Below are 20250 nucleotides of genomic sequence, written 5' to 3'. Positions count from 1 at the left end.
ATCCTTCCTATAGTGAGGTGACCAGAAATGGACACAGTACTCCAAGTGTGGCCTAACCAGAGTTTTATAGAGCTGCATCATTACATCGCGACTCTTAAACTCTATCCCTCGACTTATGAAAGCTAACACCCCATAAGCTTTCTTAACTACCCTATCAACCTGTGAGGCAACTTTCAGGGATCTGTGGACATGTACCCCGAGATCCCTCTGCTCCTGCACACTACCAAGTATCCTGCCATTTACTTTGTACTCTGCCTTGGAGTTTGTCCTTCCAAAGTGTACCACCTCACACTTCTCCGGGTTGAACTCCATCTGCCACTTCTCAGCCCACTTCTGCATCCTATAAATATGAAAGCAAGCTAGCAAACAACATCAAAGTGGATAGAAAAAGCTTTTTTAAATATGTAAAAAAAATAAGAGATGAGACTGGATATTGGACCGCTCGAAAATGAGGCTGGAGATATAATAACAGGGGACAAGGGAGATGACAGATGAACTAAATGAGTATTTTGCATCATTCTTCACTGTGGAAGACAATAGCAGTGTGCCAGATGTTGAAGGGTGCGAGGGAAGAGACGCGAGTTGCAGTTACTATTACTAGGGAGAAGGTGAGCAAAAAGCTGAAAGACCTAGGGGTACACAAGTCATCCAGATCAGATGAACTGCACTCTAGGGTTCTGAAAGAGGTAGCAGTTGAGATTAGGAAGGCATTAGTAATGATCTTTCAAAAATCATTGGTGCCAGAGGACTGGAAAATTGCAAATGTCACTTCACTCTTTAAGAAAAGAGGAAGGCAGCAGAAAGGAAATTATAGACCAGTTAGCCTGACCTCAATGGTTGGGAAGACGTTGGAGTAAATCGGTAAAGATGAGGTTATGGAATACTTGCTGACACAGGACAAGATAAGACAAAGTCAGCACGGTTTCCTCAAGGGAAAATCTTGCCTGACAAACCTGTTGGAATTATTTGACGAGATTACAAATCAGATAGGTAAAGGGGATGTAGTGGATGTCGTATATTTGGACTTTCAGAAAGTCTTGACAAGGTGCCACACATGAGGCTGCTACCAAGTTAAGAACCCATGTTATTACAGGAAAGTTACTGGCATGGTTAGAGCATTGGCTGATTGGTAGGAGGTAGCAAGTGGGAATAAGATAATTCTTTTCTGGTTGGCTGCCAGTGACTAGTGGTATTCTGCAGGGGACAGTGTTGGGACCATTTCTTTTTATGCTGTATATAAATGATTTAGATGATGGAATAGATGGTTTTGTTGCCAAGTTTGCAGATGACACAGACATTGGTGGAGGGGCAGGTAGGGTTGAGGAAACAGGTAGGATACAGAAGGGCTTAGACAGATTGGGAGAATGGTCAAGAAAGTGGCAAATAAAATATAATGTTGGAAAATGCATGATCATGCACTTTGGTAGTAGAAATAAATGTGCAGACTATTTTCTAAGTGGGGAGAAAATCAAAAACCCTGAGATGCAAAGGGACTTGGGAGTCCTTGTGTAGAACAATCTAACTTGCAGGTACTGTTGGTGGTGAGGAAGACAAATGCAATGTTAGCATTCATTTCAAGAGGTCTAGAATACGAGAGCAGGGGTGTGATGCTGAGGCTTTATAAGGCACTGGTGAGGCCACACCATGAGTATTGTGAACAGTTTTGGGCTCCTCCTCAAAGAAAAGATGTGTTGGGTTTGGAGAAGTTTCAGAGGAGGTTCAGAAGGATGATTCTGGGAACAAAAGGGTTATCGTAAAAGGAACGTGTGTTAGCTCTGGGTTTGTACTCACTGGAATTTAGAAGGGTGGGGGGAAATCTCATTGAAACCTTCTGAATATTGAAAGGCTAGACAGAGTGGATGTGGAAAGGATGTTTCCCATGGTGGGAGAGTCTAGGATAAGAGGGCACAGCCTCAGGATAGAGGGGTGTCCATTTAAAACAGATGCAGAGAAATTTCTTTTGCCAAAGGGTGGTGAACTTGTGGAATTTATTACCACAGGTAGCTGTGGAGGGCAGGTCATTGGGTGTATTTAAGGCAGAGATTGATAGGTTCTTGATTGGACATGGCATTAAAGGTTACGGGGAGAAGGCCGTGGAATGGGTCTGAGGAGGGGGAGAAAAAAGGATCAGCCATGATTGAAGTGCAGATCAGACTTGATGGGCCAGATGGCCTCATTCTGTTCCTAAGTCTTATGGTGACTATGAACTGCCCCCATTTCTGATTCTCTTCTATTGTTACTGCCAAGTCTCTAATTCCTTCAGTTGTGAAGAATGTGGAGTGAATTGGAGTCATTGGACACAGAAAGAAACAATAAATTTGAACAAAACACGAGGAAGTCTGCAGATGCCGGAATTTCAAGCAACACACATGAAAGTTGCTGGTGACCGCAGCAGGCTAGGCAGCATCTCTAGGAAGAGGTACAGTCGATGTTTCGGGTCAAGACCCTTCGTCAGGACTAACTGAAAGAAGAGCTAGTAAGAGATTTGAAAGTGGGAGGGGGAGGGGGAGATCCGAAATGATAGGAGAAGACAGGAGGGGGAGGGATGGAGCCACCCTCCCTCACCACCATTCAGGTCTCAGACAGTCCTTCCAGGTGAGGTGACACTTCACCTGTGAGTCGGCTGGGGTGATATACTGTGTCCGGTGCTCCCGATGTAGCCTTCTATATATTGGCGAGTCCCGATGCAGACTGGGAGATTGTTTCGCTGAACACCTACGCTCTGTCCGCCAGAGAAAGCAGGATCTCCCAGTGGCCACACATTTTAATTCCACGTCCCATTCCCATTCTGATATGTCCATCCACGGCCTCCTCTACTGTAAAGATGAAGGCACACTCAGGTTGGAGGAACAACACCTTGTATTTCATCTGGGTAGCCTTCAACCTGATGGCATGAACATTGACTTCTCTAACTTCAGTTAATGCCCCACCTCCCCCTCGTACCCCATTTATTTATTTATATACACATTCTTTTTCTCTCTTTCCTTTTTCTCCCTTTGTCCCTCTCACTATACTCCTTGCCCATCCTCTGGGCTTTTCCCCCTCCCCCTTTTCTTTCCCCTAGGCCTCCTGTCTCATGATCCTCTCATATCCCCTTTGCCAATCACCTGTCCAGCTCTTGGTTCCATCCCTCACCCTCCTGTCTTCTCTTAACATTTTGGATCTCCCCCTCCCCCTCCCCCTCTCAAATCTCTTACTAGCTCTTCTTTCAGTTAGTCCTGATGAAGGGTCTCAGCCTGAAACGTCGACTGTACCTCTTCCTAGAGATGCTGCCTGGCCTGCTGCATTCACCAACAACTAAAATTTTAACAAAGATTGGTTTAAGTGCCAGTTGAAAAAATGGACAAAACTTAATGTAAAAAATTGTAAAACATTTGAAACTTAGATGTATAGATGCCACAAGTTCAAGTATTTGATCAGGGCAGAAAAGATTAAGGATTACTATGACTTTTATGGTGACTTTACACAGACAGTTTCTTGAAATGGTTTGGAAGGTTGAGAACATGTAATGGTTTCTGCAGAGTTACTGTGGAGAATGACATTGGGGCTAGGACAGAGGCCAGCAAAAGATCCTCTGTTTTAGAGTAGACCAAACAAAATTGAAAATTGTCAGTTCATTTTTGTATCTGCCAAACACAGTCATTTGCTCTTTAAGGAACTCTTTACCTCCTTAAATTATAGTCATAGAATCAGAGAAATACAGCTCAGATTCAGGCCCTTTCATCCAACAATCCATGTCGACCATGATGCCCATCCATCTAGTCATAATTTCTTGCGTTTAGCTCACATACCTCTAAGCCCCGCCCTTTGATGTAAGAATTTAGTATTCTTAAATTATACTACTGTACTAACCTCAGCAGCTCATTCCATATACTCACCATCCTCTGCAGGAAAACATTCCCACTCAGGTCTCTTTTAAATCCTTTCCCTCTCACCCTAAATCTATGTCCTTTAATTTTGGCCTCCCCTACCTTGGGGGAAAAGACAGTTATCATTAACCTTATCTGTGCCTCTCATAATTCTACACATCTCTACAAGCTGACCGATCATTCTCCTTTACTCCAAAGAATAAAGACCAAACCTTGTCAAACTCTCCCTATAACTCAGGCCCTCTGGACTGGGTAACATCTTTGTAAATCTTTTCTGAATTCTTTCCAGTTTAACCACATCTTTCATATAACAGTGACCGAAACTATACACAATACTTCAAGCACGATCTCCCCAATGACTTACACAAATGCAACATACTGTCCCATTTCCTACACTCAATTCTTTTGTTAAACCTCCATGCTAATCAAACCAAATTTTCTTTCCATTTCACCATGGAGTCTGTCAGGCTGAAGTCTGCAGTAATCTCTGTTTCTAACAGGGAGTGCGCAGCTCTCTGGTGAAAAGTGATGTCGTATCTGTTAAATAGGGGCCGTGGACAATTCTGATTTGATGGAGAATGGACGTGAAAGCACAGAGGAACATCTGGAAAAATTTCTGAAACGCTCATTCGGTGCTGTCGTTACTGCGTGTTTGGGAATCTTTCGGAGGGTAGGCCTCAAAATCTCCAGCCTTGCCTACTTTTGGCGACCGAGAAAGAGGTCGAATCACTCGGACAGAGATGGCGCTCAGTACTTGATGTCCGAGAGCTGATCAGAGCTCGAAGTTTTCGGATGACTCAGAGTCGGATTGCGGTCGGCATGGCAGGGAGAGTTTTTTTTCCTTCTCCCGTCTGCGTGAGATGTGGGACATTTGAGAAACTTTGAACTTTACTGTGCTCACGGACTGTTCTTCATCAAGTGATGGTATTGTTACACTGTTAGTAACTATATGTTAGAATTATGTGGTTTTGTCAGTTTCTTTTAGTCTTGGTTTGTCCTGTGTTTTGTGATATCACACCGGAGGAAATAATGTATCATTTCTTAATGCATGCATTACTAAATGACAATAAGGGGACTACGTGTCTTCATAATCTAGAAAAAATCAACAGCAAGTTTGAAAATGCTGGAATATACATTGAAATCTAGACATCTTTACAAGTGTTAGCGTCATACAGCAACACAACATGGGAAAAGGCTCTTTGACCCAATGAGTTAATGGTTATCACAATGCACATCCAACTCCTCCCAATTTCCTGCAATAGATGGATAGATAGATAGATACTTTACTGATCCCAAAGGAAATTACAGTGTCACAGTAGCATTACAAGTGCACATTTATACAAATATTAGAAGAGATGTAAGAAAGAATAAAAAAAAAGGTTACCTCAAACAGTCTAACAGGAAGGAATCATTACTTCCCCGGCTATGGGTTGACTCATTATAGAGCCTAATGGCCGAGGGTAAAGGCTGATTTATACTTGTGCGCCAACTCGATACCGTAGGTACAGCGTCGCCGCAAACCCTACACAGAGCCTATGCGGATCCCTATGCCGTAGCCTGATGCGCACCTCTCCCGAAATGTAACTACGTGTCGCAGCAACGCAAACCGAAACAACTGTAATTGGTCCACCTGGTAGCATTGCATTTCCTCCTACGCTGCAATAGCTTCCCATTGGGCAACTGAAGGGCAGGGAAGGAACTGGGGCTGCAATGCTTTCCATAAAGCTTTACAGACCTCCGAAATTATGGAGGACACATTTCGCTTTTACGAAAAAAGACGCTCACTTTAAACTTGTTTATCCCGAGAAAGACTACCATGTCCATGAAGCCTTGTGCGGGCAGGTGTGTGCGCATGCGCGATGTGCGCGAGTTGCAGAGCGATGCAGACACACCAACGTACAAGTATAAATGGTCACAACGCATGTAGGCCACTTGCGTAGGTTACGGCGTCGAGTTGACGCACAAGTATAAATCAACCTTAAGAATGACCTCATTTTGCGCTCTTTGGAGCAGTGCAGTTCTCTTGGTCTATTACTGAAAGTGCTCTTCTGTTCAGCCAAGGTGGCATGCAGCAGATGAGAAACATTGTCTGGAATTGCCAGGATTTTCTGTAGAGTCCTTTGTTCTACCACAGCCTCTGGTGTGTCCACTTTAACTCTTATAACAGAGCCAGCCTTTTTAATCAGCTTATTGAGCCTGTGGTGTCACCTGTGTTGATGCCATTGCCTCAGCACATCACAGTATAGGTGATGTCCCTCTAAGACCTCACCCCACCCATATGTACCTTAAACAAGTGCTTCTTAAAACAATACTATTGCACCTGCCTTAACCACTTCTGGCAGTTCATTCTATATACTCACCACCCCTTGCATAAAAAGTTCTCTCTGCAATCTATGATAATCTTCTTCACTATCAACAACAACTCCTAGTTTTGTGTTATCCACAAACTTATTCATCAAGCCCTGTACATTCGTATCCAAACCATTTTATATAAGTAGCAAACAAGAGACTCAACACTGATCCCTGTGGCCATCTTCTTTCCACCTCTGAGCCAATTTTGAATCCACCTATCTAATTCTCCCTAGTTTCCTTGGGACCTAAGCTTCCAGACTAGCTTACCTTGCATGACCTCAAAGGGCATCCACAGCCCTACCTTCAGCTACCTTTTTGGACTCTTCTTTGAAACAATGCTAGAAGGTTCATCAAACGTGAGCAAAGCCATGCTGACTCCTTATAATCTGACTCTGCCTGGCCAAATGCTGGTAGATCCTGTCCCTCAGAAGTCTTTCCAGTAACTTTCCACTACTGACATCAGGCTGTCTGGCCTGTAGTTCCCTAGCTTGTCCTGGCTTCCCTTCTTAAACAATGGAAAATTAGCCACCTTCCAGTCCTGGGAATTTCACCAGTGGCTAATGATGAAGCAAATGTTTCAACAAGGGCCTCTCCAATTTCTTCCCTAGCCTCCCACAAATCCCGGGGAGACGCTCAGTCATACCTCTTCCCCAGTAATATGAATATCCTCCAAAACATCTCCCCTCGTTTCTCTTATCTCTTCAGCAACCGTGATTTTTTTTCCCTCAGTAAACAGTTATGAGAAAAATTCATTTGAAAAATCCCGCCCATCTCCTGTGGTTCAAGGAGTAGGTGGCCTACTCTCTCCTTAGTCACCAATTGACTCTTAATTTTACTGTGGAACCACTTGGGATTTTCCTTAAACTTCTCTACAAGATCCATCTCATACCCTCTCTTTGACCTCCCAACTTCCCCAGTTAGAGTTTATTTCTTTATTTGTTGAGATACTGTGCAGAATAGGACCCTCAAGCCATCCCACCTAGCAACCCGCGCTACCCAGCAATCCCTGATTTAATCCTGGCCTAATCTTAGAACAATTTACAGTGACCAATTAACCTACCAACTGGTACATCTTTGGACTGTGGGAGGAAACCAAAGCACCCGGAGGAAATCCATGCAGTCACGGGGAGTATATGCAAGCTCCTTATAGACAGTGGCAGGAATTGAACCCAGATCATTGGTATTGTAAAGCATTGTGTTAACCAGTACCAAGTCAAGGTATTCATTTGATCCCAATCTCCTAAACCAGAGGTTTCCACACAGGGGTCCCCAGACCTCTCAGCTAATGGTAGGGCTGGCTGGGAACCCCTGTCCTAAACTCAGTGTACGCATCCATCTTTTTCTTGACCAGAGCCTAAATATCTCTTGTCAGCCAAGGTTCCTGAAACCTGCCAGGTTTACCTTTCCACCCCATCAGGAACATACTGCTCCTAGCCACTTAACATCACCCTCTTAAAACCTCCCATTTGTTTATTCCTTTCCCTTCAAACAGACTCACCCAACTGACCCCTGCTAGATGCTGTCTAATTCCCACAAAACTAGCCATGCTCCATTTAGGACCCTTACCTGTGGATCATAATTCTATTAGCGTTGAGAAAGTGATGAAAAAGGATAGGTCAGGTCATTGCAGCCAAAGTGCTCCCTGACTGCCACTTTAGTCACTTCAGTATTGTACCCTGCTGAGCAGTGCCCTCTATATATTGACTCAGGAACCTTTCCTGGACATAGTTCATAAATTCCACTCCATGAAGACCCTTAATTCTCTGGATGGCCCAGTCTGGGGAAATTAAAATCTACCAGTAATACAACCCTATAATTCTTACTACTGTGAGCAATTTATCTCATCTCCTGCTTTGGAAGCTGGGGGTACTTTGGGGTTCCAATGTTAAACTGTCATTCTTCTTTGGGGCACTCCTCTGTTTTTGTAGATGTTTGCAAAGAAGAAGAATTTCAGGATGTATATTGTATATATTTCTCTGACATTAAATATACCTATTGAAACCTCAAGTTCTCCCTGACTTTTGAGGGGTATATAAAATCAGCCCCACGAGAGAGATCGTCCCCTTCTTGTTTTTGAATTCTACCCATTTAGCATCCTTAAAGATGCACACAGTGCATCATCTCTAAGTACGGCTGCTACTTATCAAAAAGGATACAGCCACTCCCCACTTACCTGTAGCTTTAACACACCTACAGCAACTGTATCCTGAAATACAGAGTTGCCATGCCACTGTGGTGACCATAACATCTCAGTCCTCATTCAATCCATGCTCCGAGTTCATCTGCTTCATCTGTTAAAGCTTCAGCATTGAAATACAGTGCCAATAAAAAGTATTCACCTCCCCCAGGAAGTTTTTATGTTTTGTTGTTTTAAAACTCTGAATCACAATGGATTTAATTTGTCCTTTTTTGACACTGATCAACAGAAAAGGACTCTTTCTTGTTCAAGTGAAAACAGATCTCTACAAATCTAAATGAATTACAACTATAGAACACAAAATAATTGATTGCATTATTATTCATCCCCTTCAAGTCAGTATCTAGTAGATGAACCTTTGGCAGCAATTACAGCCTTGAGTCTGTGTGGATAGGTCTCTATCTGGACACTGCAATTTTCCCCCATTCTTCTTTACAAATCTGCTCAAGCTGTCAGATTGCATCGAGTGAACAACCCTTTTCAAGTACAACCACAAATTCTCAATTGGATTGAGGTCTGGACTCTGACTTGGCCACTCCAGGACATTGACATTGCTGCATTAATTTAACCCTCTACCATCACAAGCCCTCCAGGGCCTGTTGCAGTGAAGCATCCCCACAGCATGATGCAGCCACCACCATGCTTCACAGTAGAGATGGTGTGCTTTTAATGATGTGCATATCATCACATACTGTTACACCAAACATACTGTTTGGTCTGATGGCCAAAAAGCTCAATTTTGGTTTCATCAGACCATAGAACCTTCTTCCAGCTGATTTAGAAGCCTCCTACATGCCTTCTGGCAAACTCCAGCCAAGATTTCAGGTGAGTTTTTTTTTCAACAGTAGCCTTCTCTTTGCCACTCTGCCATAAAGATGTGACTGGTGAAGCACCAGGGCAACAGTTGTTGTTTGCGCAGTATCTTTCATCTCAGCCACTGAAGCTTGTAATTACTCCAGCGTTGTCACACATATGTCTCCTGGTGACCTTCCTCACTAGTCCCCTTATCGTACAGTCATTCCGTTTTGCTCTAGGCAGATTTACAACTGTGCCATATTCTTTCTATTTCTTGATGATTCACTCCAAGGGATATTCAGTGACTTGGAAATTTTCTTGCATCCATCTCCCAAATTGTGCTTTTCTATAACCTTTTTTCGGAGATGCTTGGAGTGTTCTTTTGTCTTCCTGGTGTAGCTTTTGTCAGGATACTGACTCACCAGCAGTCGGACCTTCCAGATACAGGTGTATTTTTAGTACAATCAGTTGAAACACTTTGACTACACACAGTTGATTTCGATTTATCTAAATGTTGTTGTTGTTGTTGTTCGTCCTTCGTAGTCGAAGATGACCATGGCTTCAAAGTCAAATGGGAGATTGGTGGCTGTGGGTCATGAGGTGACTGATGAGGCCAATCCGGGCCCTGAAGGCTTGCCCACATGTGGGACGCAAGTGGGTGGGTGCTGTCGTGGCAGTGGATGCTGCTCGGGCCTTGCGCACAGCACGCTTTCGTTGCGCCTGACTCCAGCTGCACGGGCTCCTGTGGTGATCTTGCTGCTCCAAGCTGGATGGTCGAGGGCAAGCGTCTCCCATGTGTTGACGGTTGGGTTTGAAGTCATGACTTGTGCTTGACGTGGATTAAAGTGAGGGAGAGTTGCACAGGTCGTCAGCCTCACTCTCTCGTCCCGGCCTATCTGGACCCAGTGGCCAGACATAGTCGAGACGGCTGGAGATAGGTCAGGATGCAGTGGATGGCCAGCAGTGTTCTGTGTGTCTCACTGTGCCCTCTTAGCGCTCCACGACGCATTGCTGAGAATCGCCTTTCTGCTCGTTGAACCAGTGATGGTTTCTTCCGCACAGTCCGCCGAATCCAGGCTTCACACGCTAGATAGACAAGCCCTGAGTGTTGTGGGTCTACGGCAGTTCTTGCGGCGTGCTGGCAAGCCTCCCTACGCATTGTTGGGCATCCTCATCCACCCTTGCAGCCGTTGGGAGATGGCTCCTCTTCCGCCTGCTCCGCCATTGGGATGATCACCTTGGTTACTGGCCTATGGAAGTGGGCTCGCAGCTTGCCGCTGCGCTGGCCGTACCAGGCGGTGGGGGCGGGCGGCGGCAGTTGCGACGAGCGGCAGGCCAGGTCCAGGCCTCGAGCACTGTACTTTGCTAAATATGTGACTTCTGAAACCAATTGGTTGTACCAGTGATGATCTGATGTGTCATATTAAAGGGGTAAATATTTATGCAATCAAATATTTTGTGTTTTATATTTTTAATTAATTTAGAACACTTTGTTGAGATCTGTTTTCACTTTGACACGTAAGAGTCTTATTCTGCTGATTAGTGTTAAATAAGCCAAATTAAATCCATTGTGATTCAATGTGGTAAAACAATAAAACATAAAAACCTATGGGTGGGGGGGGATTGAATACTTTTTATAGGCAATGTAAATGAAGTTTACCTGAATCTTCCTTTTCTGGTCTTCGCTGTGTCCCAGGCCACCCTGATTACCCTGATGTTCTTATTGGCTACTGCTTCATCACATGACTTTCTACTGTTTTATCACGTCTTGCTCCCACTGAGAGTCCCAACCCCTGCCAATCTAGTTTAAACCTTCACTTGTATCACCTGAAAACTTCCTCTTCTATAGATTACCTCAACTGCAAAAGAGATTCTAAAGGCCCAAGAATCAAAATTCCTGCTCCCTGCACCAGCTCCTCAGATACAAATTCATCTGGCCTCTCCTTCTATTTCTGACCTCTTTGGCCTGAGGCACTGGGGATAATCCCAGAGATTACAACCATGATGTTCCTGCTTCTTAACTGCCTATTCTCATTCTGCAGGACATCATTCCTCGTTCGATTTCTACCCAACAAGTACAGTGGCCTCTGGCTGTTCACCCTCCTTCTTATCAGGTTAAAAAAAAAGCATGAAATTCAACCTCAAATAAAAAGAGTCTGTTCTTATTCCTCTTTCATGTGTATGGTACTGACTGAGTTCTATTTCTTTATATGTCAGCTGCACATTGTAAATTGCCTACATATCATTTAATCTTAATTGTAGTTAGATGATATTGGAATTGAAATTGGTTTACTGTTGTCACATGTCTCTATCAAATAGACATATTTGACAAAATTAAGTGTATACAGTAGATGGCCTATATTAAATTAGGATACCCTTTAATCTATTTAAAAAGATCATATTCAAGAAGGAGGATGAGAGTTTAGCTAATGGGTACACGTTAACAAACAAGATTTGTGATGAATATAATCTTGTCACCAATCTATGCCATCACTGTGCTAACTCAGTTTAACATATTTGAACCAAAATACATTTACAATACCTTAAAATGTGATCTCGCTTGCATCTTGATAGCACCTTGTGACATTTACTGTGATGAGAGTAATAACACTTGTCCACAGCACAGAAACAACATGCTTTAGATCTTTGGCCTTTTTAACTGGAGAGCAAGTGTCCATGATACCACATCAGCAGAAAAGCACACTGCGCCTGGGTCCAAGGAGTGAACCTGCTTTAAGGATGTACTTACAGAGCACTCATGCAAGACCTGTCTGGCTCAGAGTTCAAGCGAAGATCTCTTATTGCAATGTTTCTCTCTTCCGGTGACTCAAGCAATACTTTTAGAAACAGTAGACCAAGGGTCTGGAGGGACCTGAAGCCCTTTTTGATGAGTAAAATGTAAGTTGGTTTCCCTTTTTAGGATGAATCTCATACAACTACAGTAGCTGGTACCATTGTGAAAGGTGATGGTTTCTCAGCAACTCATGTCATTCTTCATAAAAGACATTCATCTTTCCTTCAACAGAGAGGGAAATGAAAGAATCACTTCACAATATCTGTATGTAATACGGGGTCCAAAGGCAGTCCAGTGCAAAGAAGATTTGCAAAGACAATCAGAGTGCCATCTTCCAATCTACACTGTTACTTATAACCATTCCCAATCTCTTCTGTTCACCCATTTCCATTCTTGTGCTTCTAGTGGCTCACCGCATCCACGTTCATAGATCCCATGACACTAATCTGTGGCATATTAAGTGATGTTTGGTTCAGTGCACTGCTCTGAATTCCAATGCACTCTATTGGATCTATCATCATCATCATCCGTGAAAATAACAAAAACATTTAAAAATTGATTGACATTCTTTGCTGAGTAAGCAGTGCCACTGAGAATAATAATAATGTTTCTGACCATTAAATCAGAAAGTCAAAACTCAGGAGGCATAGTGAAAGTGGAATATCAATGCCATGTCACTAGTTGTACTGGTACCACAGTGCAGTAGTGATTTTATGTCATTGCAATGTACTGCTGCCCCAGGAAATGGAAATTTCATGACATATGTGAGTAATAATAAACCTAATCCTGGTATGGGTCTCTGTTGTTGGTTGACAGTGGGAAGGGGGCAGGGAGGGAGTGTGAAGCACCAGAGAGACATCCTGTAATGATCGATAAACCAATTAAATGCTTTATTGGAATCAAATGACCTGGCCTGCTGCCTTAGGTCTGGGTGTGGCTGCCCTGAGACACCCATCCCCTGCATTCCTTCTCTGTCACCTGTCCCATATCCCTCCCATGGTGCTCCACCCTCACCATTCCCAACATCCTTTGCTCCGCTCCATGTTGACATATACAGTACTGTGCAAAAGTCTTAGACATCCTGGCTATTACAGTATATATGTGCCTAAGACTTTTGCACAGAACTGTATATCACCATCTTCAGTCAAAATGATGACCCTCAAGCGTCCATACAGCAAGATCCTGGTACAATACCTCTATGTGCAGTCCCCGTGCTATCAGATTAAATTCAATATACTGTAACATTAGTTTTCCATAATACTTTGCAAAATATGGCATATTGGTTTGCAACATCTTTCCAAAGCAGCAATAGTAATTCACACTGTTACAACTTTGAATTTACTTACAAGGTGCGCAGCTCCCACTCCATCTTGCTCACAGTTACTAGCAATCAGCTCTTTAACTGCTTACTAAATGCCAGTTGGCAATCCAGAGAAGGCATTGTGCCAAGTGGTCAACCTCTCCTTTTTCAGATTAATGAATTTATGAGGTACAAATCAAATCAGAAGAAACCAACATGAGTCTCCACTTTGAGTGACAGGCAGTACAAATAGAAACAAGTGAACTTTAATATGTTTGGATTGTTCCTGAAATCATAATCTTCTGATGTGCACAATTCAGTTTTTTCCTATTAACCTTTAGTCAGCAGCAGACATCAAATGGAAGACACTACAATTAATCTAACACATTACTCAATTTCACAGATGTAGCCAAGGTTTCAATCTGTTACCTGACACTAGTTAGGGAAAAGCACAACTGTGTAATTTCTTCTTTTCTTTTTGGCAAAAAGCATTTACTGAAGTCTTCAATGCTTTACATTTCTCCTATTTACTGTCCAGTGAAGTTCAGATAGCATTTTACAAAATCATAAATCTGTGATTTCATGTTCGTGGTGTAAGTACCACTGCACTATATTTTTCATATATTTCCTGATCTAACTCAGAACTAACTAAATTGAAGTCTAAGATCAACTTTAATGTTATTTTGTCCTGCAATATATTGGTTTAGGTAAAGATCATACAAAACACATTTATATCTGCACAAAGTGACCTAAGCATATTCTTCGAAGTGCACAAGTATATTTCTGCAGGACATAGGAATGAATTTTTTTTTAGTTCATTGATTAACATGACAAATTAAGTGGTTAATTTCTAACCAAATTTTGCATACTTCTGTGAAATTACACATTAGAACTCTATCAGTTCACTGAACTGAACTGAATATATTAATTGAAGTTCAGTTAATATATTACAAAAAAAGTGTGAGAAGCTTACAGTTCAATCAAGGAGTCCAAGTCAAGGAAGACATCTCTTGGTAAAGATGTGATTCCGTTGTTGGCCAAAGAACTGGAAATAAAATAATTCATTTTAAAACATCACTTTACTAGTTTAAATGCCTTTCAAGAAATTACTTGATTTTACGAATGCTATGTTTTTATATAGAGAACTTGAGTTAAAATTGTAGTGATTTGATAACAATTTAACAATTACACCAACTTGAAGACTCACAGATGGATCAAATCTTTGAGTCCTCGAAAAGCGTGTCTTGATATGGACTCAATTTTGTTGTTTTCAATAAATCTGGAGACATGAAGACAGTTAGTTAGTTGAAATGGTTGAGTAGTTTGATTATTAAATCAATGAAGGAAATAGAAAACATAAAAGGAGAGGAACTCACAAATACTCAAGATGTGGAAGATCAGCAAAGGCATTATCCTTTATCAATGTAACTGAACCTGAATTCAGCAGCCTGAAATAAAAATCAGATGCTTTTTATGGAACTTATGATATCACACTTGTATTATTATCTTTATAGCAATAGCATCCAAACAAAGACTGTTGACATATTTAACTTACATATGTTTATTACATTTATGCACATATTTATAAATATGTAATTAATATATGTAATAAATTTTAAATATGTAATAAAAGAATTAACAATAACTTGTGGAAAGAATGTGAATTTCAGCATTTTGTAGGTTTTGAAGCACAATAGCTTTGGAGTAGAGTTTTGAAGGAGGTTGGGACACCAGAACAGAGCAGCCTGGTAGATGGTAGTACTGAATCAGTAGAAGAGGCAGCTGAAAGCAGAGATCATTAAAAAGATGGAGAAATCAGAGGTCTGCATGTTTATTTTAGAGATGAAGTTGTAGCAGGCGAGCAAGAAGGAGTCAAAATTGCAGAAGATATAGACAATATACCCAAACTCAATGATTAGCTAGAACTCTAACACACTCAGTGGCCACTTTATTAGGTACTATACCTCCTAACATTGAGCGTATGTTTATTGTCTTTTGCTGCTGTAGCCCATCTACTTCAATATTTGACATGCTGTGCATTCAGAGATGCTCTTCTGCACAGCTCTGTTGTAGTGCATGGTTATTTGAGTTACTGCCTCCTTCCTGTCAGCTTGGACCAGTCTGAACATTCTCCTCTGACCTCTCTCATTAACAATGCTCACCGGATTTTTTTTTTGGTTTCTCGCGCTATTCTCTGTAAACTCTAGAGACTGTTGTGTTCGAAAATTCCAGGAGATCAGCAGATTCTGAGATACTCAAACCACCCTGTTCTGCACCGTAATCATTTCACAGCCAGAGTCACTTAAATCACATTTCTTCCCCATTCTAATGGTCGGTTTGAACAGCAACTGAACCTCTTGACCATGTCTGCATGTTTTTATGCATTGAGTTGCTCCCACATGATTGGCTGATTAGATATTTGCATTAACAAGCAAATATACATAAATAATAAGGTGGCCAGTGGAGAGCATGATGGTTATGAGAGTTACTGTCAGCTTCCATAACATTAAATACAAACAAAAGGCTAGCAGTTGAAGAATCATACTGTTCATCTCTCAGGAACACGGTGAACACAAACAAATGTCCAAACAGAAGAGACATGGCTTGGCTTCAAAAAGTTTTAAAAATCACACACACAATGATTAATACTAAGAAAAAACACTGGAAATGGCTTGAAGAATGCTAACAGAATTAAATGTAAATGAAGTCTAATGCGGAAGTTCAATGATCTTTATTGGAAAGAGGCTTGCTGTCAGTTACTTCATGGGTTGTAAATCTACCTCAAAGAAATATGGATGCAGAGTCATTTCACACTTATGGCTGGGAATCATGTGACTGGGCTGAGAAGTAGAGGCTAATGATAAGATCTCTCTGATCTCAATAATGCCAAAGGAGAGGTGAGAGGTACGGTGCCTGTAAAAATTAGCCATCCCTAGGAATTTTTAATGTTTTATTGTTTTACAACATCAAATCAGTGGATTTAATTTGGCTTTTTTGACACTAATCAACAGAAAAACACTCTTCTGTGTCAAAGTGAAAACGGATCTCTACAAAGTGATCTAAATTGATTACAAATATAAAACACAAAGTAATTGATTGTGTAATATTCAACCCCTCTTCAAGTCAGTATTTAGTAGATGCACCTTTCACAGCAATTACAGCCTCTGGTGGAGGTGGGACCAGTACTGTCCAGATGGTCTACATCTGAGCAGGGCCGGGATCAATGTCCTAGGGAGATTGTTTGTGAGTGTTGTTGGGGAGGTGTTAAACTAATATGGCTGGGGGATGGGAGCTCACACAGAAAAGAAGAGGGAAGTGATGCAGAGACCAAAGCTAGAGTTAGTGAAGAAAAAACAAAGAGTAGAATGCATAAAAGTAAAAAGCAAAAATCGCATAGGTCACTAGATTCTAAAAGGACAATGAGTATAAGGGCACTTTATCTAAATGCCTGTAGTATTAGAAACAAGGTTAGTGAACTTGTGGCACAGATCAGTACCAAGGCATATGACTTAGTGGCCATTACAGAAACCTGGTTGCAAGGTGGAGGTGACTGGGAATTAAATATCCAAGGGTATCAGGTAATATGGAAAGATAGGCAGGAAGGCAAAGGAGGTGGGGTGATGCTCTTGATTAAGGATGAGATCAGGGCGATTGTGAGAGACGATACAAGATCCACGGAGCAGAATGTTGAGTCTGCCTGGGTGGAGATTAAGAATAGTAAAGGGAAAAAATCACTGGTCAGTGTTGTCTATAGGCCACTTAATAAAAATATTTCAGTGACAGAGGCGATTAACCAAGAAATAACCAAGGCTTATAGGAACGAAACGACAGTTGTCATGGGAAATTTTAATTTCCACATAGATTGGGTGAATCAGGTTGGTCAAGGAAGTCTTGAGGAGGACTTCATAGAATGCATCTGTGATGGCTTTCTTGAGCAGCACTTTAGTGAACCTACAAGGGAAAATGCTATCTTAGATCTAGTCCTGTACAATGAGACAGGTAGGATTAACGATCTTGTAGTCAGGGATCCTCTTGGAAAGAGTGATCATAGTATGATTGAATTTCACAGCCAGATGGAGGATGAAATAGTTAGATCTAAAACTAGTGTATTATGCTTGAACAAGGTAGACTACAACAGGATGAGGGAGGAGTTGGGTAATGTGGATTGGGAGCACAGGCTATTTGGTAGGACAGTTGAGGAACAGTGGATACTTTCAAAGAGATTTTTCACAGTGCTCAACAGAAGTATATTCCAGTCAAAAGTAAAGACAGTAAGTGTGGGAAGAGCCAGCCTTGGATAACTCAGGAAATAAAAGATAGTATCAAATTAAAAGCTCATGTGTACAAAGTTGCAAAGAGTAGTGAGAGACCGGAGGATTGGGAAAACCTTAAAAAGCAACAAAGAACAACTAAACAAGAAATAAGGGAAGATAGAGTATAAAAGTAAATTAGCACAAAATATAAAAACAGACAGCAAAAGTTTTTATAAATATATAAAGTGGAAAAGGGTGGCTAAAGTCAACGTAGGTCCCTTGGAAGGCGAGAAGGGGAAATTGATATTGGGTGATAAGGAAATGACTGAGGCATTGAACGACTATTTTGTGTCAGTCCTCATGGTGGAGGACACGTCTAATATGCCAACGAATGATGTTATGGACGAAATGGGAGGTGAGGACCTCGATAAAATTACTGTCACTGAAGAGATAGTGATGAGCAAACTAGAGGGCCTGAAGGTAGATAAGTCCCCTGGTCTCAATGGGATGCATCCCAGGGTGCTGAAGGAACTGGCGGTTGTTATAGAGAACGCGTTGGTAATCATTTACCAAAATTCTCTAGACTCTGGGCAGGTCCCGGCGGATTGGAAGGCAGCAAATGTCACGCCACTTTTTAAAAAAGGATGTAGGCAAAAGATGGGCAACTACAGGCCAGTTAGCTTAGCATCTGTGGTCGGGAAAATGCTTAGCTGTCATTAAGGAAGAAATAGCAAAACATTTAGAAAGGAGTGGTTCCATTAGACAGACGCAACATGGATTCAGAAAGGGCAGGTCCTGTTTGACAAACTTACTGGAGTTCTTTGAGGACATAATGAGTGCAGTGGATAGAGAGGAGCAGGTGGATGTCGTAAACTTGGATTTCCAGAAGGCGTTCGATAAGATGCCACACAAGAGACTTATAAATAAGATACAGATGCATGGAGTCGGAGGAAGTGTATTGGCACGGATAGTGGATTGGTTAACCAATAGAAGGCAGAGAGTTGGTACAAATGAGTGCTTCTCCGGTTGGCAGTCAGTGGTGAGTGGGATGCTGCAGGGGTCGGTGCTGGGCCCGCAGCTGTTTACCATTTACATTGATGATTTGGAAGAGGAGACTGAGTGTAGCATAGCAAAATTTGCTGATGACACTAAACTGAGTGGAAAAGCAAATTGTACGGAGGATGTGGAGAGTTTGCAGAGGGATATAGATAGGTTAAGTGAGTAGGCCAAGATCTGGCAGATGGAATACAACGTTGGTAAATGTGAGATCATCCACTTTGGAAGGAATAATAGAAGAGCAGATTATTACTTAAATGGTGAAAGATTGCAGCATGCTGTTGGGCAGAGAGATTCGGGAGTGCTTGTGCATGAATCACAAAAAGTTGGCTTGCAGGTACAACAGGTTATTAAGAAGGCAAATGGAATGTTGGCCTTTATTGTTAGAAGGATTGAATTCAAGAGCAGGAAGGTCATACTGCAACTATACAGGGTACTGGTGAGGCCACACCTGGAGTATTGTGTGCAGTTCCTGTCTCCATACTTGTGGAAGGATATACTGGCTTTGGAGGTGGTGCAGAGGATGTTCACCAGGTTGATTCCAGAGATGAAGAGGTTAACCTATAAGGAGAGATTGAGTCACCTGGGACTATACTCTCTGGAATTCAGAAGAATGAGGAGATCTTATAGAAACATACAAAATTTTGAAAGGGGTAGATAAGATGGAAGTAGGAAAGTTGTTTCCATTGGTAGGTAAGACCAGAACTAGGGGATTATTGCCTCAAGATTCAGGGGAGAAGATTTAGGATGGAGATGAGGAGAAACTGTTTTTTCCCAGAGAGTGGTGAATCTGTGGAATTCTCTGCCCAGGGAAGCAGTTGAGGCTTCTTCACTAAATATATTTAAGATACAGTTGGATAGATTTTTACATAGGAGGGGAATTAAGGGTTATGGGGAAAAGGCAGGTAGATGGAGCTGAGTTTACGGACAGATCAGCCAAGATCTTATTGAATGGCGGGGCAGGCTTAATGGGCCAGATAGCCTACTCCTGCTCCTATTTCTTATGTTCTTATGATCTTATGAATCTGTGTGGCTAGGTCTCTATTAGTTTTACACATCTGGACACTGCAATTTTTCCCCATTCTTCTTTACAAAACCGCTCAAGCTCTGTCAGATTGCATGGGGATTGTGAGTGAACAGTCCTTTTCAAGTCCAGCCACAAATTCTCAATTGGACTGAGGTCTGGACTCTAACTTGGCTACTCCGGGACATTACCTTTGCTGTTTTTAAGCCGTTCCTGTGTAGCTTTGGCTTTATGCTGTGGGTCATTGTCTTACTGGAAAACAACCCTTTTCCAAGAGACAGTTCTCTTGCAGACTGCATCAGGTTTCCTCCAGGATTTCCTGTATTTTGCTGCATCCATTTTACCTTCTACCTTCACAAGCCTCCTAGGACCTGCTGCAGTGAAGCATCCCCACAGCATGATGCAGCCACTACCATGCTTCAGAGTAGGTTTTTTTTGATGACATGCAGTGTTTGGCTTACACTGAACATAGCCTTTAGTCTGATGGCCAAAAAACTCAATTTTGGTTTCATCAGACCATAGAACCTTTTTCTAGCTGACTTCAGAGTCTCCTACATGCCGTCTGACAAACTCCAGCCAACATTTCATGTGAGTTTTTTTCAACAGTGGC

At 42.0% G+C, this 20250-nt stretch overlaps 1 protein-coding gene across 1 annotated transcript in view; it reads right to left on the bottom strand.

Moving 5' to 3' along the window:
- lgi2a (leucine-rich repeat LGI family, member 2a) overlaps window positions 1-20250 on the bottom strand; it is a 72797-nt gene that overhangs the window by 37615 nt on the left and 14932 nt on the right. The window contains exons 3-5 of the mRNA XM_072251871.1: window positions 14684-14755; window positions 14515-14586; window positions 14281-14352 (exon numbers count right to left, since the gene is read on the bottom strand). Of these exons, the coding sequence (XP_072107972.1) occupies window positions 14281-14352; window positions 14515-14586; window positions 14684-14755 (216 nt within the window). The remainder of the gene's footprint in view (window positions 1-14280; window positions 14353-14514; window positions 14587-14683; window positions 14756-20250) is intronic.

This window comes from Mobula birostris, chromosome 3 (genome assembly GCF_030028105.1).
Source record: "Mobula birostris isolate sMobBir1 chromosome 3, sMobBir1.hap1, whole genome shotgun sequence".
Taxonomy (NCBI): domain Eukaryota; kingdom Metazoa; phylum Chordata; class Chondrichthyes; order Myliobatiformes; family Myliobatidae; genus Mobula; species Mobula birostris.
This window is presented reverse-complemented; position numbering and strand designations above follow the sequence as displayed.